Source organism: Puntigrus tetrazona, chromosome 11, assembly GCF_018831695.1.
Source record: "Puntigrus tetrazona isolate hp1 chromosome 11, ASM1883169v1, whole genome shotgun sequence".
In the NCBI taxonomy this organism is placed as follows: Eukaryota; Metazoa; Chordata; class Actinopteri; order Cypriniformes; family Cyprinidae; genus Puntigrus; species Puntigrus tetrazona.
Window position 1 is genome coordinate 1075916 of NC_056709.1, and position 21997 is coordinate 1097912.

Sequence of the window (21997 nt, forward strand, 5' to 3'; positions counted from 1 at the left end):
ACGAGCAGAAGTGCTACTCCTGTGGCGGATTCGGACACATCCAGAAGGGCTGCGAGAAGGTCAAGTGCTACAGGTGAGCCGAAACCCGACGTACGAGTGCATCTGTGTTTGTTCGGTTGACCCAGTTGACGCCGCTAGTTGTTTAGAAAGACGTCTTTGTTTGTCGTCTCCCAATCTCACGTTTTAAAAATGAAGAGTACTGTCTTTTCCGTTAAACTATACATGCACGACGCAATAGTTTAGTTAAACGTTGCACAATTGATGAGAGGTTTAACGTACTGCTCGTGCGTGAAATGGGAGTGTGTTTTAACTTCCGGCGCTAACTCTGCTCCTCAGGTGCGGAGAGATCGGACACGTGGCCGTACAGTGCAGCAAGGCCAGCGAAGTCAACTGCTACAACTGCGGGAAGTCCGGCCACGTGGCCAAAGAGTGCACCATCGAGGCCACCGCTTAGTCCCGTCTCCTCGCTCGCCCCTCCTTTTTCTGATTGATGGTTGTATTATTTTCTCTGAATCCTCTTCACTGGCCAACGGTTGGCAGATAGAGGCTATTCCCAGGCCAGTGAGCTCTCGACATGTTAAAAGGAGGAAAGGGGTGGAAAAAAAAACTTTCCACTTTCTGCATTTAATACAAAAAAAAAAATGTTTATGTTTAGTTTGGTAGAGGTGTTATGTATAATGCTTTGTTAAAGAACCCCCTTTCCATGCCACTGGTGAACAGGGACGTGTGAGATGTGTTGAGCGTTTGTCGGATAGGCCTCTGGAGGCTCGTGGAGCGCGGCCTCGGAGAGATCGGGAAGAAAAAAAAAAAAAGTAAAAAAGTAAAGAGATCAGGGAAGCGCTCGCTTCCGAACGATTTGCATTTTTTTTGTTTTACAGACGAGACCGAGGTAGCCTACGAGCGATTGGCCTGGAAAAGCGGCACGGGACACACGCGGTCGGGTCTGTCCGGGCCAAACCAGCAGCGCGCAGCTCCGTGGAGAAAACGACGACAAAATAGATACGTAACGCGTGACGTTAAGCAAACGACTTTATAGCATATTCTGGAAACCTCGTGTAACGCCAGTTTCAGAAATCCTTTGTAAAAAAAAAAAAAACCGCGGGCTGCTCGATCATCCGGGGCGGCCGCCGCGTCGAAAACCTAGTTCGTGATCCCAGGCGAAGCGGACGGACGGAGATTAGGTCGCTCTACCCAAGGTGAAAACTTCAATACAAGAAAAACAACAAAAAAAAGAAAGAGTCGTAAAACAGATTTGGAGTTCGAAGAAAGGCGAATGTTTTCACAGAAATCAAAATGTTATTTTTGTACAATATCACTTAGACTACTCTAAAATAATAATAATAATAATAATGATAATAAAAAAAGACTTTCATTTGCTTGTACTCAGTTTTTAAGTCGGAAGGTGAATGCAACTGAAGTTCTAGGACATAGAAATGTAATTTTAAACTATCAATAAATCTGGAGGAGGAAGGGGTGTGAAGACTGACGTTTCTTTCTTTTCTGAGTGCTCTCATCTCGCTGCTCCGCGCTCGTCCATCTACACGCACGTTTCATTACATAACTCCACATTTGAAATAGAAACGAGTTACTTTTATTTAAAAATAGTGCCCTCTTTTGCACGACGCCTGCACGCGCGTAAGGTCAAAGAGGCCTCTGAAAGTAGAGACCTGGCAGTTGCTCGAAGGCCTCTTTTAGTTGACTGCGATGTCTATTCAGAGCCGGAGTGTGAGGAGAGTAAGACTAGAGCTCCACGCAGCAGCTGGTCGGCCAGGAATCTGACGAACCGGAACGCAAGGAATGAATCCCTTCGGTTAATTATTCAACCACGCCGTCTCAGTATATGGCACTGTGCGTAAACCCTCAACGAGTCCTCCTGCGAGAAGAAGTGCGAGGGCTGATGTCATGGGACTGATGCAGCATGTAGAAACGTTATTTTTAGGTCTGTTGAAGCCGAATGAGATGACTCCTGGCGGCCCTGACATTACTTCGCTCTCGGGTTACTGTGGATCAATAAGAGCAGAGCTAAGCATAGCTGCAGTGTAACTGGAGACGGGCTCCGATCTTCAGCTTCTGACGGCTGTGTGTTCAATGAACGGCGTCTCCATGATTCAGGCCTTCAGGCAGGTTCCTGCTGGCAGACGTGTTCGAGTTAATGATCACCGTTTCTGACTCTGTGGTGAAGTCTCACGAGTGCCTTGACCTTGTGTGAAGCTGTGGTAATGCCAAAATGTTCAGGGATAGAGGGACTGCTGGGTTCTCTAGGTGTTTCAGGGAAGGACCTAACAGATTCACACAGCGGACTTGACCGCTTCGGCGAAAGAAACGGTGAGTGTGTTTAGTGGAGGAAAAAAGATGTGTGAGCAAAGCTCAGGCGAAGCTCTTCAACAAACACTCGAGACAAAACATGTTTCAGTTATCACACATTTTAAAAAATACCACTGTTCCTGTTTGAAAGGCCTGGATGAGGCCAGCTGCACTTACATGATCACAGGTTTATATTTGGTCGAAAGGGCAAGCTTTTCTGACTTTAGCTGTACAATCTGTACAAAGAAATTATGTATGAAACCTATGTTTTTGTGCTCTTAAACGATTCACGTTTTTCCCTCCGAATAAACGTTTTCAATGGATCTGTGACACTGTCATGGCGGAGAAGTTTTATCTCTCTCCACTAGATGGTACACACACCGTTTGCTCTCTTCCGGTCACTCTTGATCTCACGATCATCTCAACGGCGTTTCAAAGTAATACTAGTTAAAAGTTAGCGCAATGAGCGTAAATAAATAAACCTTCGATGTATTTATCGTTACCAGGCACGTATATATATTTACGATCAGGCCCAGCGTTTGTTTGCTCCGTCATCGTTTGGCGCGCCGGAAGTTGTTCGGCGTAGCAGCACGTCATCTTCGTGCGTCGCGCGCGCTCTCCGTTGGGCTCACGCAGGATCGACCGTCTGAACTACAAGCATGGTAAAGTAAATATTCTTGCTTAGAAATGCGTTTTCAGACGAGCATAGATGTGTTGGTTATTTATTTATGAAGTTAGTTGAATGGCTTTTCGTCTGAAATGAGCAAAACTTTCAGTTTTCTCCTTTGACAAGAAGTTTGTGAAGCAATAATTATAATAGTAATGTATAAGCATCAGAGTTACACACATCATATGCGTATAGGCTCATCAAGTACAGTATATCTGCTGCATTTACTTGATCCGAATGTTTTTCTTTAGAAAACTTTATTTAAAACCTTCCGAAGAACAATACACTTTTTTTTACTGTTTTATAATAAATATAATATTATGCGTATATTATTAATGTCATTAATATATCGCAATTAATCTCTGAGTGCAAGAAAGCACTACATTTTAATGTTAAGCATTCAAATGAAAACACAACCCCTTTTATTTCTGAATGTAGTGCAGCGATGTTTTCCAAAGAAAAGCTCACTGATAAACTACAGATTAATTAAAGTAAAAGTCCGTCAGTACTGTTCGCCGCTGATCATGTTGTACAGAATGAAGCACAGCCCGCTTAAATGAACTGTCTGTGTTTTCATTCGTAGGCTCGAAATGCAGAAAAGGCCATGTGAGTGTCTTCTTCCGTGTTCCTGTCAGAATATAAGAACTACTTCCTGTGCCGTCGGCAGGACTGTCTGTTAATGCCTGTCTTCTTCTTCTCCTCCGCAGGACGGCCCTGGCCAGGTTTCGTCAAGCCCAGCTCGAAGAGGGAAAGGTTAAGGTGAGTCCGGCGGGGTTTATCATCTGAAGGGTGCCGTGACCGAGCCGTCTGATGTCTCTTGTTCGCTCCGTTCACAGGAGAGAAGACCTTTCCTGGCTTCGGAGTGCAATGAGTTACCCAAAGCGGAGAAGTGGAGGAGACAGGTCAGGCGTCCAGCCCAGATCTCTCGAAGCGCACCGCTCGGCGAATGCTTGCTTTAACCGCTGTTTTCTCTCACTCGTAGATCATCAGTGAGATCTCAAAGAAGGTGGCGCAGATTCAAAACGGTGAGAATGCGAATGAAGCATGAAAACGTGAATAAAAAGCGGTTTCCCCGACTGAATGAATCTCTCCGTCTCAGCTGGTTTGGGTGAATTTAAGATTCGTGATCTGAACGATGAAATCAACAAACTGCTCCGAGAGAAAGGACACTGGGAAGTCCGGATCAAGGAGCTGGGAGGACCTGACTACAGGGTGAGACAGAGTTTGGTCATCCTAAATCATATCACAACTAACACATGCTTTATCACATCTAGTGAACGCCCGTCGTCCTCAAACGTCTTCATGTGCTGCTGTTGCTCTGAAAACGCAATTCGGTTTAGCATTTTTCCAGCTTAATTAAAAAAAAGGAATGCCACGAAATAGTTCATGAATGCCTTAAAAAGTGTTTGTAACATGTCTTCTTTGTTATATTTGATGTTTAAGATGTTGTGAATGTGTTCTCGAGGTCCTGTATTAACCTTATGGCCGTGTTCACGTTCGGCGCGGCCTGAGCTTTAGTTCTTTTCTGTTTAATAGAGAGTGGGGCCGAAGATGTTGGACCATGAGGGTAAAGAGGTACCAGGAAACAGAGGATACAAGTATTTCGGTGCAGCGAAAGACTTACCAGGAGTCCGAGAGCTGTTCGAGAAAGAGCGTAGGTTCATGTAGTAACTGCTGCTTTCTGTTAATGTTAGCGATTAGAGGAAGGTAACGAGAGTCCTCGTTAAATAAAAACATCGGTGTATTGACGGTATGTTTGGTTTGACCCACTTCTGCCCGATGTTTATCAGTTAGATTTGTCCTTTGCAGCTATACCACCTCCCAGAAAAACCCGAGCTGAGCTGATGAAGGACATTGACGCCGACTATTACGGCTATAGAGATGAAGACGATGGGGTTTTAGTACCGCTGGAGCAGGAATACGAGAAACAAGGTGGGGCTACGGTGAAGCTGATAGGCTGATGTCAATCAATCAAACAACACTTAAATACAGTTTCAAGGGTAAGGTGGAGTGTTTATTCACTTCTCTTACTTTAAATAATAACATGCAGCATATGCATTTTTTAGCATTAAGTAAAATGGGAAAAAACTAGTGCTGTCAAATGATAAATTGCGGTCAATCACATCCAAACTATTTTATTTTATATAATATATATACGTGTGTACTGTGTGTATTTATTATGTATAAATTCGCACCCATGCATACAAAAAACATTTTTTTATTATATATATATATATATATATATATATATATATATATATATATATATATATATATATATATATTTATTTATTTATTTATTTATTTATTTGAATGTGAATGTATAAAAGGAAATGCATGCAAATGTTTTCAAAGGATGTTTACATATTAAATACACACACATTATGTGAACATTAACTTTTATTTTGAATGTTATAAATTGCAATTAGCAAAAATAGGTAGCGGATAAAGTAATATATTTATTATTTCTGTGCCGCACAGCTGAGATACTGTCCAGGTTTAGGGTACGTGTAGAAGATCGAATTGATTAAAAGCGACCCTAAAGTCATTTGTGATGTTAGAAAAGCGGTCTGTTTCAAATAATCATCAACGCATTATGAAAAATAAAAAGTATCTCAATTAAGATACTTTTTACCAAAACGGTAAACAGGAATAAATTACAATTTTTACAAAAGATTCAGATTTTTAAAAAAATATATTTTTAATTTGTAATATTACAATGATAACAAAATAATACCGCTTTTATTGTATTTTTAGTAAATAAAAGCAGCCTTAGTAAGCTCTCAAAAACATAAAAAAAAGACCCCAAGTGATTGATTGGATTAAGGACTGTCCTATTAACATGTTTTATCATGTATTTATCTCATTTCATCATTAATCAAGCACTTAATTTGTTTTATTTGTAACAGGCCCTCACATATATATAGCTCTTGCATACAGAGCATGCCATTTATAAATCAAACACACGATACACGTAACAACAGTCCTTTCATCTGCATCAAAGCTCAAGTGACTGGCATGTTAGTGTGAACATCTCATCATCATCATCTTCTTCATCATCATGCCGTTATGTGTTAAAATTGTGTGTGTGATTGCACACGTGTTAGAGCCAGCCGTAAATCAACCTTCACGTGACGTAGTGTGTGTGTGTGCGTGAGTGTGTGTATGCATGCTACAGTCGTGCCTTTGTGTGCTGATAGCGATCGCTGACATGTGTTTCCCATTTGTGTGTGTTAAAGCGAGCGGCAGCAGGTTTGATGAGGAGCATCACTGAGCAGCTGACTGTCCGGTGACCTCTCGGGTCACACGACCGCCTCGACTCCTCTGCCGCTGCGCTTTCAGACTCGTTCTGTCTTCCAGTATTTAGTGTGAAATGAGTTGTGTGTATGTGCCCGAGCCCTCATGCAAGTCTTCCCCCGAGTGCCACGCAGCGCATTTATCCCCGTGTGTGTGTGTGTGTGTGTTCCCCAGTCATAGCAGAGGCCGTGGAGAAATGGAAAGCAGACAAAGAGGCTCGGCTAGCTGCTGGCGGGGGCGCGAAAGACGCCGAGGAGGAGGAGGAATACATCTACGCCGTCGGAAACGAAGAGGTAGGCATTTGAAAGCGCGCCGCTCGGCCTGACTCGGGTTCTGCCCCGTGCTCACGTTGTGATGTGCTCTGCGCAGTCTGATGACGAAGCGGGAGAACCGATGGAGGGAGAAGACGGCTCGCAGTCCTTCATCGCCCACGTGCCCGTTCCCACGCAGAAGGAGGTTTGTTTCGCTTTCGCCCGAGCTCCGTTTAAGATACGAACGCAGCTTCATTCCCTCGCCCTCGTGTCCCTCCTGACCCCTGTGATATACACAGAAGAGCGTTCGAATCCGTCTTATAACCGTATCATGAAAACTAGTCGCTTTAAATCAGCTGCCGTGTTGGAGTGAGAGAGTGTGTTTAATAAAGCGTGACGTTTAATGACTAAAATGTCGTTGTGGCTCACAGATTGAGGAGGCCCTGGTGAGACGGAAGAAAATGGAGCTGCTGCAGAAATACGCCAGTGAGAGTTTGATGGCTCAGAGCGAAGAGGCCAAAGCTTTGCTGGGTTTATAGAGGGATGTGTGTGTGTGTGTGTGTGTGTGTGTGTGCAGTTTCACACAGACATGAATCTTAATGTAAAGGTGAGGCTCATGCACACAAAAGACGAAAATATTGGTCCAGTTTAACTTGACATTAAAAGACATCGTCGTGTGAGCTGTTTTTTGCAAGTTGCCTCCCTACTACTTTTGTTCGTCCTTCATTTTGTGGACCCGTGAAAGAACTGCAGCGCTGTAAATATTTTGTATACTGTGTTCCCTCTGACAAATAAACTGCTTTTTTTTCTTTTACAGAACTTATGCTGTTAATACGCTGTCCTGTGAATGCATTTGCGAAGTTAGTTTAATTGAGGTCTCAGCGGGCGTCTGATGAGAGACGGTCTGGTTCATGTGACCCGGCAAATAAACCACAGTCACATTTCCACGATCACAGCTAAATCTAATATCCTCATTCACCCAAAGAGCCTCTTTCTGCAGCGTAAAGAAAGAAATGCAGGCTTTCTGGTGTTCTTTTTTTTCTAATCCTACTACGACTGTTTATTATTCATCTACTGCTCAGATTGTCTCTTTCCAGTTTCACTGGTGGTGTGGGGCTTTATGCAGACATGTTATGCTGTATATCTGTTGGCTATATAAAGGTATTATTAAGATGTATTAGCAGTAGTTTCTTAGAGGTGCATTAAAAATAATGTAAGCTAGCAAATAAATAAACAGACTTCCACATTTGTGACCCCGGAGCACAAAATCAGTGATCAACAGCCAACAATACACCGTATGGGTCAAAATAATCATTATTTTATGCCAAAAATCAAGCTTTGTGCATTTCCTATCGGAAATCTATAGAAGCTTTGTTTATTTAGTTCACTCGGACTGCTTTAAACGCGGTTTTCTCGGTGTTTTGGTTTGTCTGCAGCCCCAGGTCGTGTTTTTCTGTGTTTTTTTTCCACCCTCAGAAGACCACTTTAGTTTTGTAATCGCGTTTTCTGGCGGCCCGTACGTGCGGGTGACGTCACGAGTAGCCTACTTCCGCGGTGCTCCCTCAGTAGTACGCTTCGCGTCGATTGGCGCGCGCCCCCGAACGAAGACCCCCTCGGCTTTACGCGCGGCGTCCGGTGACGTCAGGCGGGGCTCGCGGGCGGACGCGTCGCGTTCCCTCGTTCGCCGCCTCGACAGCGCGCGCGCTTCCTGACTCGGTCTTCCGATGGATTGGGACCACCTCCTCGCTGGCGTCACATCGCGCCGCTACAAAAAGCTGATGGAGGCGGCGGACGCAGTCGGAGCGGAACGCGTCGCGTCGAGATGAACGCCTTCAGGAGCGCGCTGCGGAAGACGTCGGGCTGCGGGCGGCGCGGGCTGTGCTGTAAGGTAGGGGACGCGTTTACATTCCCGCATCTGCATCGTGTGATGTTTGCTCAAAAACAGCTGGATCCGGCGCGCGTGCGAACGGACTCGGGCGCGTGCTCGCCTCCGGACCGCTTCCCGATTGTTCCTCCGTGAAGGGGATCTTGCTCAACACCGACACCGACCGCTTCCTTTCACGTCCCCCGATAAGTTCTCGTTTGCTTTGGTGTGGATGTGAGTCTTCCCGTCGCTCCGCGGGTCTGTGTGTGTGTGTGTGTGTGTGTGTGTGTTATAACACCGAATCGGTGGAGTTATCGATCCGTGAGTCACACGATATTTTATAAATGTAATGTAATTACACGACACTGTTGTTACTCGGCTGGATCAGTCATTGTTTGGTTGTCAAGCATATGCTTGCATGCATGTATTGTTTTTTTTTTTGTTATAACGCATTAGCCAACCGATTATATTCGTGTTGCTAAAATACGACACATCACTGGTTATAACTTAACATTTATGTCATGATATTTATGCAAAGTTTATTTACGTCTATAGGTCACGCTATTATTAAGCCTAACACTGTCTGATGATGATAAACGTGCTATATATTTTACATAAAGCATTCAATCATAATCGACTCGAGGCTGTTTATATAGTTAACTAAAACTGAACTAAAACGCTACTTTTGTTTCATTTGTTTAATCTGTGAAAGCTGCATTACAGAAATATCCGAAGTTTTTGTATGCTGCGTTTTTACAATGTTTTATGTACTAATGTTTCAAATGTAATTAATTTTAAATTAATTTTTTTGACATACTGAAATAGCTAAAGGTGAAAGTAACTAAAAGCATAACTTAAAATAACAAAGAAAGAAATAAACATGGAGAAAATTGCCTTATATGTTGTTCTAAACAATGCATATGACCAATCAAATATATATATATATTAGTAGCTAATGTACAAAATTTCGTTATCGAATGTGATGTTTAATTATCATCCTGATGATTTGAGGCATGAAAGAAACAGAAAATGTAGAATAAAATACATAGTGAGGGTTATTCCTGCAAATACACCTGTGCTGCTTATAAATGATATACGGTCTATATTTGAAATGCATCATTTTTTTGGTAACTTCTTACATTGCTTAAGGTATAGAGTAGATGAGTGTATTTTCTCCTGTTCCAGTTACTACAAGACACACACGTGACTCTGCTTTAGAGAAGTGAAGCACGTCCTGTAGATGTTTATAAACCCAGTCTGCCGTCAGACGTAAGAGAGACACACAGGAGCTCCCTAAGGGCGAGTGCAGCTGTTTTCTTTGAGCAGATTGAACCGAAGTGGCCGTAATCCTGGAGCGAGCGCGGACAGAAAGCACGTCACGGCTAAACCCACGTCCAGCAGGGGTCAAGCGTCTTCTCTTGTGCGTACTCATCTCCGCCGGGACGCTCTCCGGGAAAGAGGTTACGAGTTAGATGAAGTCACGATGACCGTATCGCTGTCTTTGTGTGTAATTACACGTTAGTACGTGCCGTTAATTAATGAGGACGCCGGCGCTTTGCAACAGTGTTTCTCTGCCACACCTGAACCTGTCGAGACATCTTCTTTTATTCTCACGCCAACTTCCTGATCGTGTGGATTCCTGTGGAGATGAAATAAATGTCACCACCGCACCTTGAGTCCTTTCATTTAGTGACTTTAGGGGAGAGTCTCCTGACTCCTGCCGAGACTTTCACCTCGAAATCATAGAAGTATTGATCAGAAGAGAAATTTTGGTCTGCAGTATTTGTCCTGTGATTATTAGTTACACATATTGAGAACGAGAATCATACAAAATGCATGTTATTGTTTATTTAATCTTGGCCTTGAAGACGTTAAAGGATGTTTACGAATAGTCCAAAGGAGAGACAGTAACGGTTGAGTTTATAGAAGAGGAGAAATGATTTAAGCGAGCAAGCAATTTTCTGAAGGATCATGTGAAGAGAAATGGTTTACGTTTTAAAGGATTACTCTGCTTCAAAATGAAAATGTTGTCCTTTGTCATTGTCCTCTTGTCGTTCCAAAAGCTTTGTTCGTCTTCAGAAAACAACTTAAATGTGTTTTAAATGTAATCCGGGGGACTTGAGGCTGTCTCATTAGCATGAAAGCACATCTGAGTTCTTTGTGTTCCTGGGTCAACACGTTCTACTGACCCTGAAACAACATTTTAATCCAAAGATCTAGTCCTGACCGTATCGCTACACCGACTGTAAACCTAACCTCACCCATGAGACCAGAGGAGATGATGCACGAGTGACACTGATGTAAACCTAAACTATAAGCTGGTTCTTCAATCTGATTGGTTGATCTCAACGTTGTTTCAGGGTCAGCAAAGACGTAGAACTCAACGAAATCAGGCTCTGCGTAATGAACACTGATGCTCCATCTGCCATCACTGCTTTAATCTGGACGTTATGAAGCAACACAAATACTTTTTTGGGTGCAAAGAGAAAGAAAGGACTTTATTCGGTTTATTCAGTCAGCTGGGCCACAAGCGTGTGCCGTTTCTGTTCAGATCAAAGCGTTTTGGGCTGCAGTAACCCTTTAAAACACGTTCACTTAGACGACTGGTGTTTCAAACTGAAATAACGTTTCGCCAACTGTCTTTTCTTTTCTTTGCCGCTGCGACGCCTCCGTCAGGCCGAGCCGAGCTTTGGGCTGCTGTTCGACATCGATGGCGTTCTCGTGCGAGGAAGGACTCCCATCCCGGCGGCCAAGAGAGCCTTCCAGAAGCTGGTGGACGCAAAGGGACAGTTCCTGGTTCCGGTCGTCTTCGTCACGAACGCCGGCAACTGTTTACGACAGAAGAAGGCAGATCAGCTGTCTCACCTGCTGGGTGTTCCTGTGAGTTCTGACGCGAGTCACCGAACGCACGTTAAAGGGGTCAAATCAGGACAAAAATATCCCGGCATCCGTTTGAAAGTGTACTGCGCTCTTCCTCCTGGTCCAGAAGATGACCTAGCTTTCCACGTTCACAGCAGCAGAACCGAGCCTTGAACGCTTGTCCAAGCCGTCACCTAACCTTAAAACCCAGCAGCTAAAAATATCCTTTCCGTCTCATTTTAACCATTTCAATCTGTAATCAATGCTGTCAAATGAATTATTGCACCCATAATAAAACATTGTTTACATTATTTATATATATATATATATATATATATATATATATATATATATATATATATATATATATATATATATAATATTTAGTGCACATTTACATTCTTATATTTTATATTATATATTTGATATGCAAACATGACATTTTTCTTAAATATATACAAGCATGTTTGTATTTATATATACATAATAAATATGCACAAACGTATATTAAGTGACCAAAAATAGTATTATTTGACAGCACTAGTAACAGTGCAATACAGCTTTCTAGAGATTATGTTATTGAAGGATAGTAAAAAAACGAACGTGAAATATTTCTTCCTGTGACGCAAATCATAATTTTCAGCTTTTTGTTGGAAACATATATTCAAAAAAAGATAAAAGTTTTAAGAGAAAAAAACAAACTAATAACGGTAGTGTATATTTCTGTTTAATAAATATTTCTATTTTAAATAATGCTGTTCTTTTAAATCTTTTATTCATCAGGTTCACAACTGTTATAAATCAGCACAAAATTCAGCGCTGCGTCAATCAGTCATATTTTAAAGCATATTAAAATAGAAAACCATTATTTTAAATTGCCATAATTTCTCACAATTTTTTTGCTCTGTATTTAACGAGTGTTTACCCGAAGGCTGCATGCAATTTGTCGTCATTTTACGTTTATATACGGATGCTATCCGTTGATTTGGACGATATTGTGTTTGCTTGTCTTGTAGATCTCTCAGGACCAGGTCATGATGTCTCACAGCCCCTTGCGAATGTTCAAGAAGTATCATGACAAGTACGTGCTGGTGTCTGGACAAGGGCCCGTGCTCGACATCGCCAAGAAGTATCCTTCCTGTCCGGCGCCTCCGGGTTCTTCCCTGCAGATAGTTTTTCTAGACGCCTGTAGCTTGAGGACAGCTAAGACTACAGAAAGATCTGAGCGTGGACGCACACGGCGTCAGAGAGAGAGAGAGAGAGAGCGTTTTCTCTGATCTCTTTCCAGAATGCGACAGCATTTATGAGCTTTGCTGCGAGGAATGGGATTATGGTAATCCCCCAGATCTCTTGTATGTGTTTGTGATCGTAATCGGTGATAATCGCTTCTGGGTTTAATTCTTGACCGACTCGATCAGTGTGGGCTTCACGAACGTGGTCAGTATCGACATGCTGCGCGAGTCCTTCCCTCTGCTGGACATGGTGGATCACAACCGACGGCCCAAGCTGCCGGTAAACACGGCTCCTGAGGAGTGTTTCACTTTGATTTACACTAACCGTGCAAAAAATAATGTCTCGAATAAAACAAGTGCAGGGTACATTCTTTATTCACAGAGGATGCATCAAAAGTGACAGTAGAGGCGAAGACGAATTACGAATACTATACAGAGAGAGAACTAGTAATATTGCACAATATTAGTGCATTTTGGATCAGAAGAGCTTTCTTCAAACGGCGGTCTGTCGTTGTAAATAATGCATTGCACTAATCCTAAATTGAGAATGTGTTTTTGTGTAATTAGCCGTTGATTCGGGGCACAGAGGCACTGCTTGTATGTGGTGCGCTTTTAAAACAAAGGACAATGTGAGGTCAGATTAGAGCAGGTCGTGAAAAAGCAGAGTGGAGAGTCTGGCCCGTGGAGATCATTTCTAGGATGAAACGCGAGCCCCTTTTTTGTACGCTAGAACATAAAAGCAGATTTCCCACGCATGTGATTTTTGTGTTTTAAAATGGTTTGTGCTTGTGTATAGTCTCAGTGTTGTGTGTGCTGGTAGTTTACGGAAGGACCTTTCCTTGTCGTTTCAGTCCGCTCCTGTGGTGAACCTCCCCAGAGTTGAAGGTAAGATGGTTGTGGGCATGTTTTCATCTTCACCATCCAACCGCGATCTTGTTTTATATCGCTGCGTTTTCTGTGAATAATTAATCCATGCGTAAAAGTTTTTTTTGGGGCAGTTCAGCAAGGAGCATCACATCGACCAAACGCGACAGTAAAAGAAGTATTTAGCAGCCCTGTGTTTTTCACGCCGGTAATGATCAGAAATACGTCTCGTATTCGAGTGATTTCTGAAGGATCATGTGACACTGCAGTGATGTAATAATCACAGCACTGGCGTTTTACTGTATTTTTGATGAAATAAATGCAGTCTGGGAGAGCAGAGGTGTGTTTGAGAAACATAACTTTGAGCTGGACCCTCTATTACGTGCACATCTGTATATAAAAACAATAACGCAATGCTTTGAAGGAGACTCACCACGGCTAATTGTCTTGGTTTCTCTAGCCGTAGTTCTGTTCGGGGAGCCCATTCGGTGGGAAACCAACCTGCAGCTCATCACTGACGTCCTTCTCACCGACGGCAACCTGAGCAACGCCTATGAAACCACGCACTCCGCTCACCTGCCGCTGCTGGCCTGTAACATGGACCTCATGTGGATGGCGGAGGCGCACTCACCGAGGTGAAGCATTATTAGAGCACACCACAGGACACTTCACAGCATAGGATTCAGTCAGATCCCGCAGAAATAAACATCCTGTCGAACTCACTGATGTTTTATGACAGATATTTTTTTTGTTTAGCTTGTTACATCATATAAATACACACACATATATATACATATACATATTTAAAGACTTCAAATGCTTTTTAAAATAGTTCTTTTATGGCATTGATGGATCAGTAGAACATTTTAGTGGAAAAAAAGGTTATTTTTTTTTAATATGCGACCCTGGAGCACAAAAGAGTATATTTGCAGAAATAGCCAACAAATACATTCTGTTGTTGTTTTATGCCAAAATGATTAGGATATTGAGTAAAAATAATGTTTTCGTTTCTTTTAACGTTTTTATTTCCTACCGTAAACGTACTAAAACCTTTTGACATTTTGATCAGTAACATGAAGAAATTACGATTTTTCTCAATAGTTGTATCTTTGCCCAATATGGTCCTATCCCAGTCCACACATTAATAGCAGGACCATTTATGTGGCTTTTGGATGACGTGCAAATCTCAAAATTTAAAAAAAATAGTTTTGTGCATATGTTCTTTAAGGTAGTGTTTCTTGACTTAGAGATTCTTTGAGGAACCAAAATAGTTTCTTCTGTTGCATCGCTGTGAAAACGCTTCATTGGATCCTTTATTTTTAAGAGATCCTAAGTGCTTTATGAATATGATGGACCACGAAACATCTGCACATGTGTAGTTCCGACCGTGTCGCTACGATGCATTGAAATGTTGTAATAAATCCAGATTTCCAGATCTGAGACCGGCCAGTTAGTGAACGATGAGTCTCCCATCAACAGATTTGGACACGGCACTTTCATGGTGTGCTTGGAGAGCATCTACAAGAAGATCACTGGAAAAGAGCTGAAGTACGAGGCCCTCATGGGGAAGCCCAGTGAACTGACCTACCATTTCGCCGAGTTCCTCATCAGAGAACAAGCCGCAGAGAGAGGCTGGAGGGCACCCATCAGATCCCTGTATGCCATCGGGTGAGACATCAGCTCCAGTTTCTAGAGCATAATAACTATAATACTCTGCAAATGCCCTAGGCATGTTAGGTTGTTCTAAACAAGGAGGGTTTGCTGGCAGTGTTCTCATCCTCGGCATATATCCGAGATCACACAGAGTTTGTGTCTTCGTCAGATCTGGAGAAATATGCCTGCATCAGTGAATGGGTGCCGTCAGAATGAGCGTCCAGACAGCTGATAAAAACATCACAATCATCAACAGCACTCCAGTCCAGCGTGTATTATAAAATCATTTTAATTGCCTGATTTGGAACGGTGCTTGATCTGTGCAGATTTCTCTCATTAAAACGATGAGGTGACCTTTTCACTGGACAACAAAATATTAATAATTACTCGTATTTTAGCCAGAAGCTAAAAACATCTTAATGCTGGATTATCTTCTCCAGATGTTCACTGATGGACCAGAGTGCTGTGGATTACTGTGATGTTTTTATCAGCTGTTTTGACTCTCATTCTGACGGCACCCATTCACTGCATTTCTACAATCCTGGTGAAGGAACACACCCATCCTTACATGTTTTCATTTGTTATCTCTATTTTTAGGTGTTTTGGACTCAAACACTGTAACTGTGTAGATATTAGTGCTGTCAAACGATTAATTGCATCCAAACATCATTCTTCTTATACGATTTTGAACAATTAAAGAAATAAGTGTCGTCAAATGATTGTGATTGATTACATCCAAAATAAAAAAATTTTGTTTACAGAATATAGTTATGCGCAGTGTGTGTATATATCATGTATATATAAATACAAGTTATATGGATATCAATATAGACAACAAGTAAATATTTGTCAAATATATTCTGTATGAGTGCATTTATATGTGCACATAATATATATACACAGATGACACGCATATCATGCGAACAAAAACTTTTTTTCGCAATTCGTTTTAACAGCACTAAATTAAATGCATGAATAAATATAATAACAAGAAAACAAAAGCATTCAAAATGTGCTAAACTGAATGAAGCGAGCATGGAATTAGTTGGGTATCGATGCAGATGTTGTTAAATCTTCTCAATGTAATTAGGGACAACTTGATGACTGATATCTATGGTGCCAACCTCTACAACCGCTACCTCGAGGACCGGGTGGCCAGGAAGACCACCAAAGCGCTGGCCAACATGGTGACCGGAGCAGGGACGCCCGCCAGCGTCCCTCAGGAGGTGGACATGGACAACGGCTGGGAGAGCGAGCTCGCGGCGCCCTCGGCCACCTCCTGCAAGTCCATCCTGGTGTGCAGGGGCGTCTACAACCCCCACATGGAGCTACCTAAAGACGCCAGCCAGTGCATCAAAGAGACCGTCTTCCACGGCCACCGCGACTTCCGCTTCGACCCCGCTCTGGTGGAGCCCGAGAAGATCGTGGAGGACGTGGACGCCGCTGTCGAGCTCGTCTTTGAGATGGAGAAGTTCGGGACAGCGGTTTAGTTGTCTTTCCATTTTACCTTGCGTTCTACGGAGACAGAACCTCCACGAATAAGCACAACGCACAACTGAGAACACAGCGATCTTTAAAGATCTCGTGCCATTTTAGCTTTACCGGATAGCATGATTTCATTTTAACTGTAAAGTGTTTGTGGTCCAACGGTATTTTTTTTTTATGAGCTCTGACTGAACAGATTTTGCATAGAAGGGCGTTCAGGCCACAGAGTCGTGAGAAACACAGCCTTCCTGCTGTAGAGCGATTAAAGTAAGGGCAAAGCTGTGGCAATGGATTCAATTTGGTAGCTGCTCTTCTGCATCCCGGGATTGTAAGGGCTATCCGTCTGCCTGAACGTCTTATTATTTTTTTAATAGACCGTCGTAGACCATTAGAACCTTTCAAGGCAGTTTACATTAAAATCACATTACAGTATTCCTGGTTTGCCATTTTATCTGTACAGGTCCCTTAAATATGGTTAAATGTGTTATACTTCATAATAATTCAACATATTGTTACCTTCATTGTGCCAGATAGTTGAGTTGGTTGTTACATTGTTAAGCCTACATTCTTTTTTTTTGAAGGTTATTTATGTTTGTTTTAGTTACTGTTACACTGTAACGTTATGGTGAGATTTGCACTGAGACGAAACAAACTTGTAGAAAATAAAGGCCATTGACTTGGACGTTTGTTTCTGTATTTTACCAGTACATGATCTGGTGCAAGCTCTGCACTTCAGGTAGTACATCAAAGGTTTGCTAGCTTTTTCTACTCTGATCTATAAAGTCAACACACTTTAATCTAAATAGCTGGTTTAAGATTTGCGGTTTTCTATGCGTGACCAGTTAAGACATTTTCGAAATGAAAAAAGGTAATACGAGTCTTAAAAGTTAGGCAGGGATAGTTTTTATTGATAAAATAATAATTTATCACCAAATACAGATTGATCATGTTTCTCAAAACGTTCCAATGATTGACAAAAAACAACAAAATGCATAGTAATACCAATGACATTAAAAACACTACCATATTAAAAGGCACTAGAAGTTCTCCGAAGAATCCTCTTGCAATGATTTACCTTCAAGTACACCTGACTTTTCAAATACTGTCGACTTTCACTTCAGCAAATCCGTATATAACTAAATAAATGCATTTCCCTAAACTACACATTTGTGAAACTACACACTCGACATTCTTAAAGGCTGCCGCCGCCACCACACCATATACAAAAATTTGGATTTAACTATTACTCCATTTTTCCCTTGATTTAAAAGACTTGGTCAGCGATATATAAAAAGTACCAAACTGAGCTCTTAACCTTAAGAAGATATTGCAGGCGAATACAAACACGCTGATGTAAAACGGCTCGAGATGAAATGGCAATGGATGTCGCTTCCTAATTCATCAGTGCAATGCGGTCACAAATTAAACAGTACTGTATTTTCAGAAAATCCTTTTTTGCAAGTTTATTTTACTCTTACTGTAACTCAAGGAGGCTTTGCGGCATGTATAAATTAATTAAAAATATCAAATATCAATGCCCAGGTGACACTGACAAAATAACGTCCATTCAAAAGCGTTCGCAAGAACAGTCTGCATTTTTAAAATCGTCCAGTTTGTAAAAAACGAAAAGCATACATTTACACAAAATAGTACATAATTAAAGTAAAATGTTGAGTGGCCCATCGTGGCAGCCGTTGGGGGAGTAAACCAATTTACCCAAGCAGACCGCAGATGGCCTCTCATTTGCTACCTGAATTATTAAATGCAAAAAAAAACTTAAAATTGGCAAAATTTCTCAGGATCGTGGCTGTCGATCCCACGCTGGGAATTCATGTCAGTAGAATCAGTGGAGACTGAGATATTTCTATGCAATACGGATGAAAGGGAAAGTCATGAATGGAACCCCCTTCTGTGAAACACGCCGTCACCACCGCCTCTGCTCTCGAGTAGCTATAAAAAGTAGAAATATCGACGATGCCACAGTTACGAAAGGTCTTGAAAGAGTTACATAACTAACGGGAAGATTAAGTCGGTGGCGGTGGACCTCAGTTTGGCCAGACGACACATCTACTGGAATGAGAAAGAAGTGGGCGTCGATTAAACGCATGACCAAATATATCCTCCGTCTATCCCTCACAGCTTGTTTTGCATCACTTAAATATGATATATATGCTAGATAAGGTCTACAGGCCACCAAAGCATACAGTACAAAACCTCTGCTGACGTACCAGCGCGTCACATACATGTGAGACCCCATGGGACGTTTTGTCAGCAGCTTCTTTATCTTTTATGCTGCCCATTGTGAAATATCATTGGTCCAAAGTCTTGCTACACGTTGCGCATCAAACATGATCTGATTGTGCGAGACGGATCGTTTCTTACTTCAAACTTCTTGTGTTTGCGTCACTCGCTCGTCTGTCTTTTCAAGCCGAAATGGTTTAGAAATTAATTTTTGTCTGTATACGATTTAGAACGTCTTCACGGCTGCTCTTTTATAACCCATCTATCCTCAGCGTCTCCTCAGCATCTGCCTGACAGTACCCAGGTTACATAACTGAGTGAGTGGTAAGAACCAAAGCTTTTTTTTTTTATGTTTTTTTTTTTATTGCTCTCTGAACACAGTCATCAACACCCACACCCCCATCCCTCGTTGGTCACGTCCTTGCTGTTGAGTTTAAAGCTGTCTGTTACGTTTTCGGTGAACATGGGCCCGCCATGTCTCAGAATGAGCTCACTGGCCATTTTGTTGAACGCCTCTTCCACGTTGCTGGAGTCCTTGGCTGAGGTCTCGATGGCGCTGACGAAATCCAGCTGGTGAGCCATGGTCTGTGCATCCTCAAAAGGAACCTCACGCGAGTCGGTCAAGTCTGATTTGTTACCTGGGATGCAAAAGGAAGCAGTGAACGAATTGCTCGCAATAAATGTTTGCTAAAAAAATGCTCTCGCTCTCAGGGCAGAATGGGCGCTGGAATCCAGAACACAATGCTTTTGCTACCAAACGCATCCTTTGTGCATATTTCTCACCTAATTCGAACAAAAATACTTTTTCACCAGAGGAAACTTAAAAAATGATGAATTTGTTTCTTCTGTCTTCTCCAGATGGACGAGCATGCTGTGGAGTACTGTGATGTTTTTATCAGCTCTCATTCCGACGGCACCCATTCGCTGCAGAGCATCCACTGCTGAGCAAGCGATCTAATTCTACAATTTTCTAACTTAACTACAATTTGGATGGCCTTGAGGGTGAAAACTATTTCCGAAACGCTCATTCTTCAGCTGTGCACTCACCAATTAAAAGAGGGACAATGTTGGAGCCGCCGTATTTCTTCACGTCCTCCATCCACTTGGGCACAGACATGAAGGAGGCCCTCTTTGTGATGTCGTAAGTGATGATGGCACCATTAGCGCTGCGGTAGTAACTCTGTGTGATCGTACGAAACCGCTCCTGTCCGGCCGTGTCCCAAATCTGTAACTATACCACAAAATATTTACTTTTTTTATTGTGTTGTACCCCTACGACACCAATATCGCACCCGCTCTATATTAGGCGTCTTTAAAGATAACGTACTTGTGTAGAAATCTGATACAATATACTAATTGCTACATTTACTGTAAATAACATCCGAATGCCACAGAACCGCTCGCTGATTAAATCTCAAATGAAACATCCCTGTGAAAGGACAATCTTGTGTTCTACAGAAGAAGGAAACAAGATGAGGATGAACTTTTGGGTGAATGCTTTCACACTAAAAGTGAAAGGAAACATCAAGCATGCATGTGCATGAACGAAAAGCACATTCCATCTATCCTCTCTGTTTGCACCAATTTTCATAGTCATATTTGGCTTTTAACTTGTCCGCTAGCAGATTCTTACTTGATTAATGACCTAGAAATAGCGCGGGCGGTCAATAAATTCAAAGTGGTCTCAAACATCTGAGACACTACAGTCGTTGTTCTCCAGATATTAGTATGACCACCGAAAAACACACGAAGGTCAGCTACTGCTAGTTTCTGACCTTTTTACGCATGCATCGCAAATAGTCTTTAAACTGTTTCGCACATGTATCACGCAAAGAGCCCTTCGGACACTCTTGGCACTTTAAAGGCAAAAGTGAACGAGATCTCAGCACAGACAATAAAAAGTGCTGATGTTTGCTGAGTCGATGAAACACAGTGGGATTTCACAATGAAGTCCCGTTCTGGCTGAGCTGGCATCCGGCAGAGCTCATCGTTTCAAAGCAGCTATCTAATAAAACTGTTGCGTTTTACACAAAAACTAAAGTGTGGCACGCAAAAACAAAGCACCTGTCCTAGGAGAACATGACACTGTGTCGTGACCATGAGCAGCCATCACAAAAACGAGAGAAAACACAGAGGGAAAACGCTAAAGCGCAAACAGAAGCCCAGGTCCAGCAGAACCTAGTATCTGGGTTTTGGCTCGTGCTTCTGAATGTTTCAGGGGTTCCAGAATACAAATAAAAGCCCATCAGACTCGATGGACATTGTTTACAGCTTAACGAGCACCTTGGCTATTGCATAACCGTCCAATGACACCGTGTGCCGACTTTAAGCCCTAAAGCCAACAACAAACTTCACAGCGTTTTCACTTTTATTTTTCCACGTCATGAGTGCCAACGGTCTTAAAAGTGACGTCACGACAGCTATTATTATTATTAATATTATTATTATTACACGTCCGAGTAAAACTGTGATGTGTCAGTCACTCTCGGCTTCTTCTTCTTCTTCGATCTGCTGTGATAAACAATAACTGCGACGTTACCGAGGCCGTTTTTGTTAGAAAATGTGGTCGCCGTATTAAAAGGCACCGTGCGTCGTTTTATGGCGACTTTTGAAGCTCGCAGTTATGGCTATAAAACACTACGCAGACTACGGCGCTAACCTTAACTCTCTTCCCGTGTATTTCCAGAGTCTTCATGGTAAAATCCACGCCGATCGTGTTGCCCTGTTTTTCGATGAATATGCCGGTCTTGAAACGCTGGACCACGCAGGTTTTGCCGACCCCGACATCTCCAACCAGGACTATTTTGAAGACCAGATCGTAGCTGTCATCGGAGTCCAGCAATGACATCGCTGTGGAGTGAGAGCTCGCGTGGAAAGTGCTCCGATTGTCGACGCGACGCGAGTGACGTGGAGAAGCGCCCCGCCAACGCGGAAGAGACGGGCGCTTCGAGCGCGCCGCTTTAGGTGTCTCCGGGCAGCGCCTGACTCGTTCGCCGCGGTAAACAAACGGAAGAGTGAGTTCCACGCGCTCGTCCGCACGCGAAAATATTCAGCCTTTTAGCACCGAAAAACTGTAACGGTTTGTGACGTCGGGGTGCGGACAACCAATCACGGACTTTGTTTTTGCGCACGTTGCCACGCGGCAAAGCGTTTCAAAAAGCATCTCACATTAAACAAGAGTTTAATAATAATAATAATAATAATAATAATAATTTTATTTTTGGAGCTGGCACTTTTCCTTTCTGCCCAAAAAATTATTATTATTGTTGTTGTTGTTGTT

The 21997-nt window shown here is 42.4% G+C and overlaps 4 protein-coding genes across 5 annotated transcripts in view; 3 read left to right on the forward strand and 1 right to left on the reverse strand.

Moving 5' to 3' along the window:
- The window catches only part of cnbpb (CCHC-type zinc finger, nucleic acid binding protein b), a gene marked incomplete at its 5' end in the record, with an annotated part of 2683 nt that extends 1209 nt beyond the window's left edge, over positions 1-1474 (forward strand). Inside the window, 2 exons of the mRNA XM_043252501.1 lie at positions 1-73; positions 337-1474. The exon at positions 1-73 is cut by the window's left edge and continues 126 nt beyond it. Of these exons, the coding sequence (XP_043108436.1) occupies positions 1-73; positions 337-454 (191 nt within the window). The remainder of the gene's footprint in view (positions 74-336) is intronic.
- A 149-nt stretch (positions 1475-1623) lies between these two features.
- Positions 1624-7338, forward strand: isy1 (ISY1 splicing factor homolog). 2 transcript variants are annotated; one of them, XM_043252605.1, is made up of 11 exons: positions 1624-2966; positions 3555-3577; positions 3679-3730; positions 3808-3873; positions 3954-3996; positions 4071-4183; positions 4508-4625; positions 4781-4903; positions 6443-6561; positions 6638-6724; positions 6951-7338. In XM_043252605.1, exons 1-11 carry the CDS (start codon positions 2964-2966, stop codon positions 7056-7058), a joined length of 855 nt encoding a protein of 284 aa, XP_043108540.1. In that variant the 5' UTR covers positions 1624-2963; the 3' UTR covers positions 7059-7338. The 2 variants fall into 2 exon arrangements, with proteins under 2 accessions (XP_043108540.1, XP_043108541.1); XM_043252606.1 differs by lacking the exon at positions 6638-6724.
- A 717-nt stretch (positions 7339-8055) lies between these two features.
- On the forward strand, positions 8056-17158 carry zgc:77375 (uncharacterized protein LOC402927 homolog). Its single transcript, XM_043252603.1, has 8 exons — positions 8056-8407; positions 11060-11263; positions 12259-12371; positions 12661-12754; positions 13326-13359; positions 13799-13973; positions 14818-15006; positions 16082-17158. The coding sequence occupies exons 1-8, from the start codon at positions 8342-8344 to the stop codon at positions 16479-16481; spliced, it is 1275 nt and encodes a 424-aa protein (XP_043108538.1). The 5' UTR covers positions 8056-8341; the 3' UTR covers positions 16482-17158.
- Positions 17159-17356: 198 nt separating this feature from the next.
- On the reverse strand, positions 17357-21795 carry rab43 (RAB43, member RAS oncogene family). Its single transcript, XM_043252607.1, has 3 exons — positions 21377-21795; positions 19765-19948; positions 17357-19355 (listed from the first exon to the last, which is right to left on the reverse strand). Exons 1-3 carry the CDS (start codon positions 21563-21565, stop codon positions 19102-19104), a joined length of 627 nt encoding a protein of 208 aa, XP_043108542.1. The 5' UTR covers positions 21566-21795; the 3' UTR covers positions 17357-19101.
- Between the last annotated feature and the right edge of the window lie 202 nt (positions 21796-21997).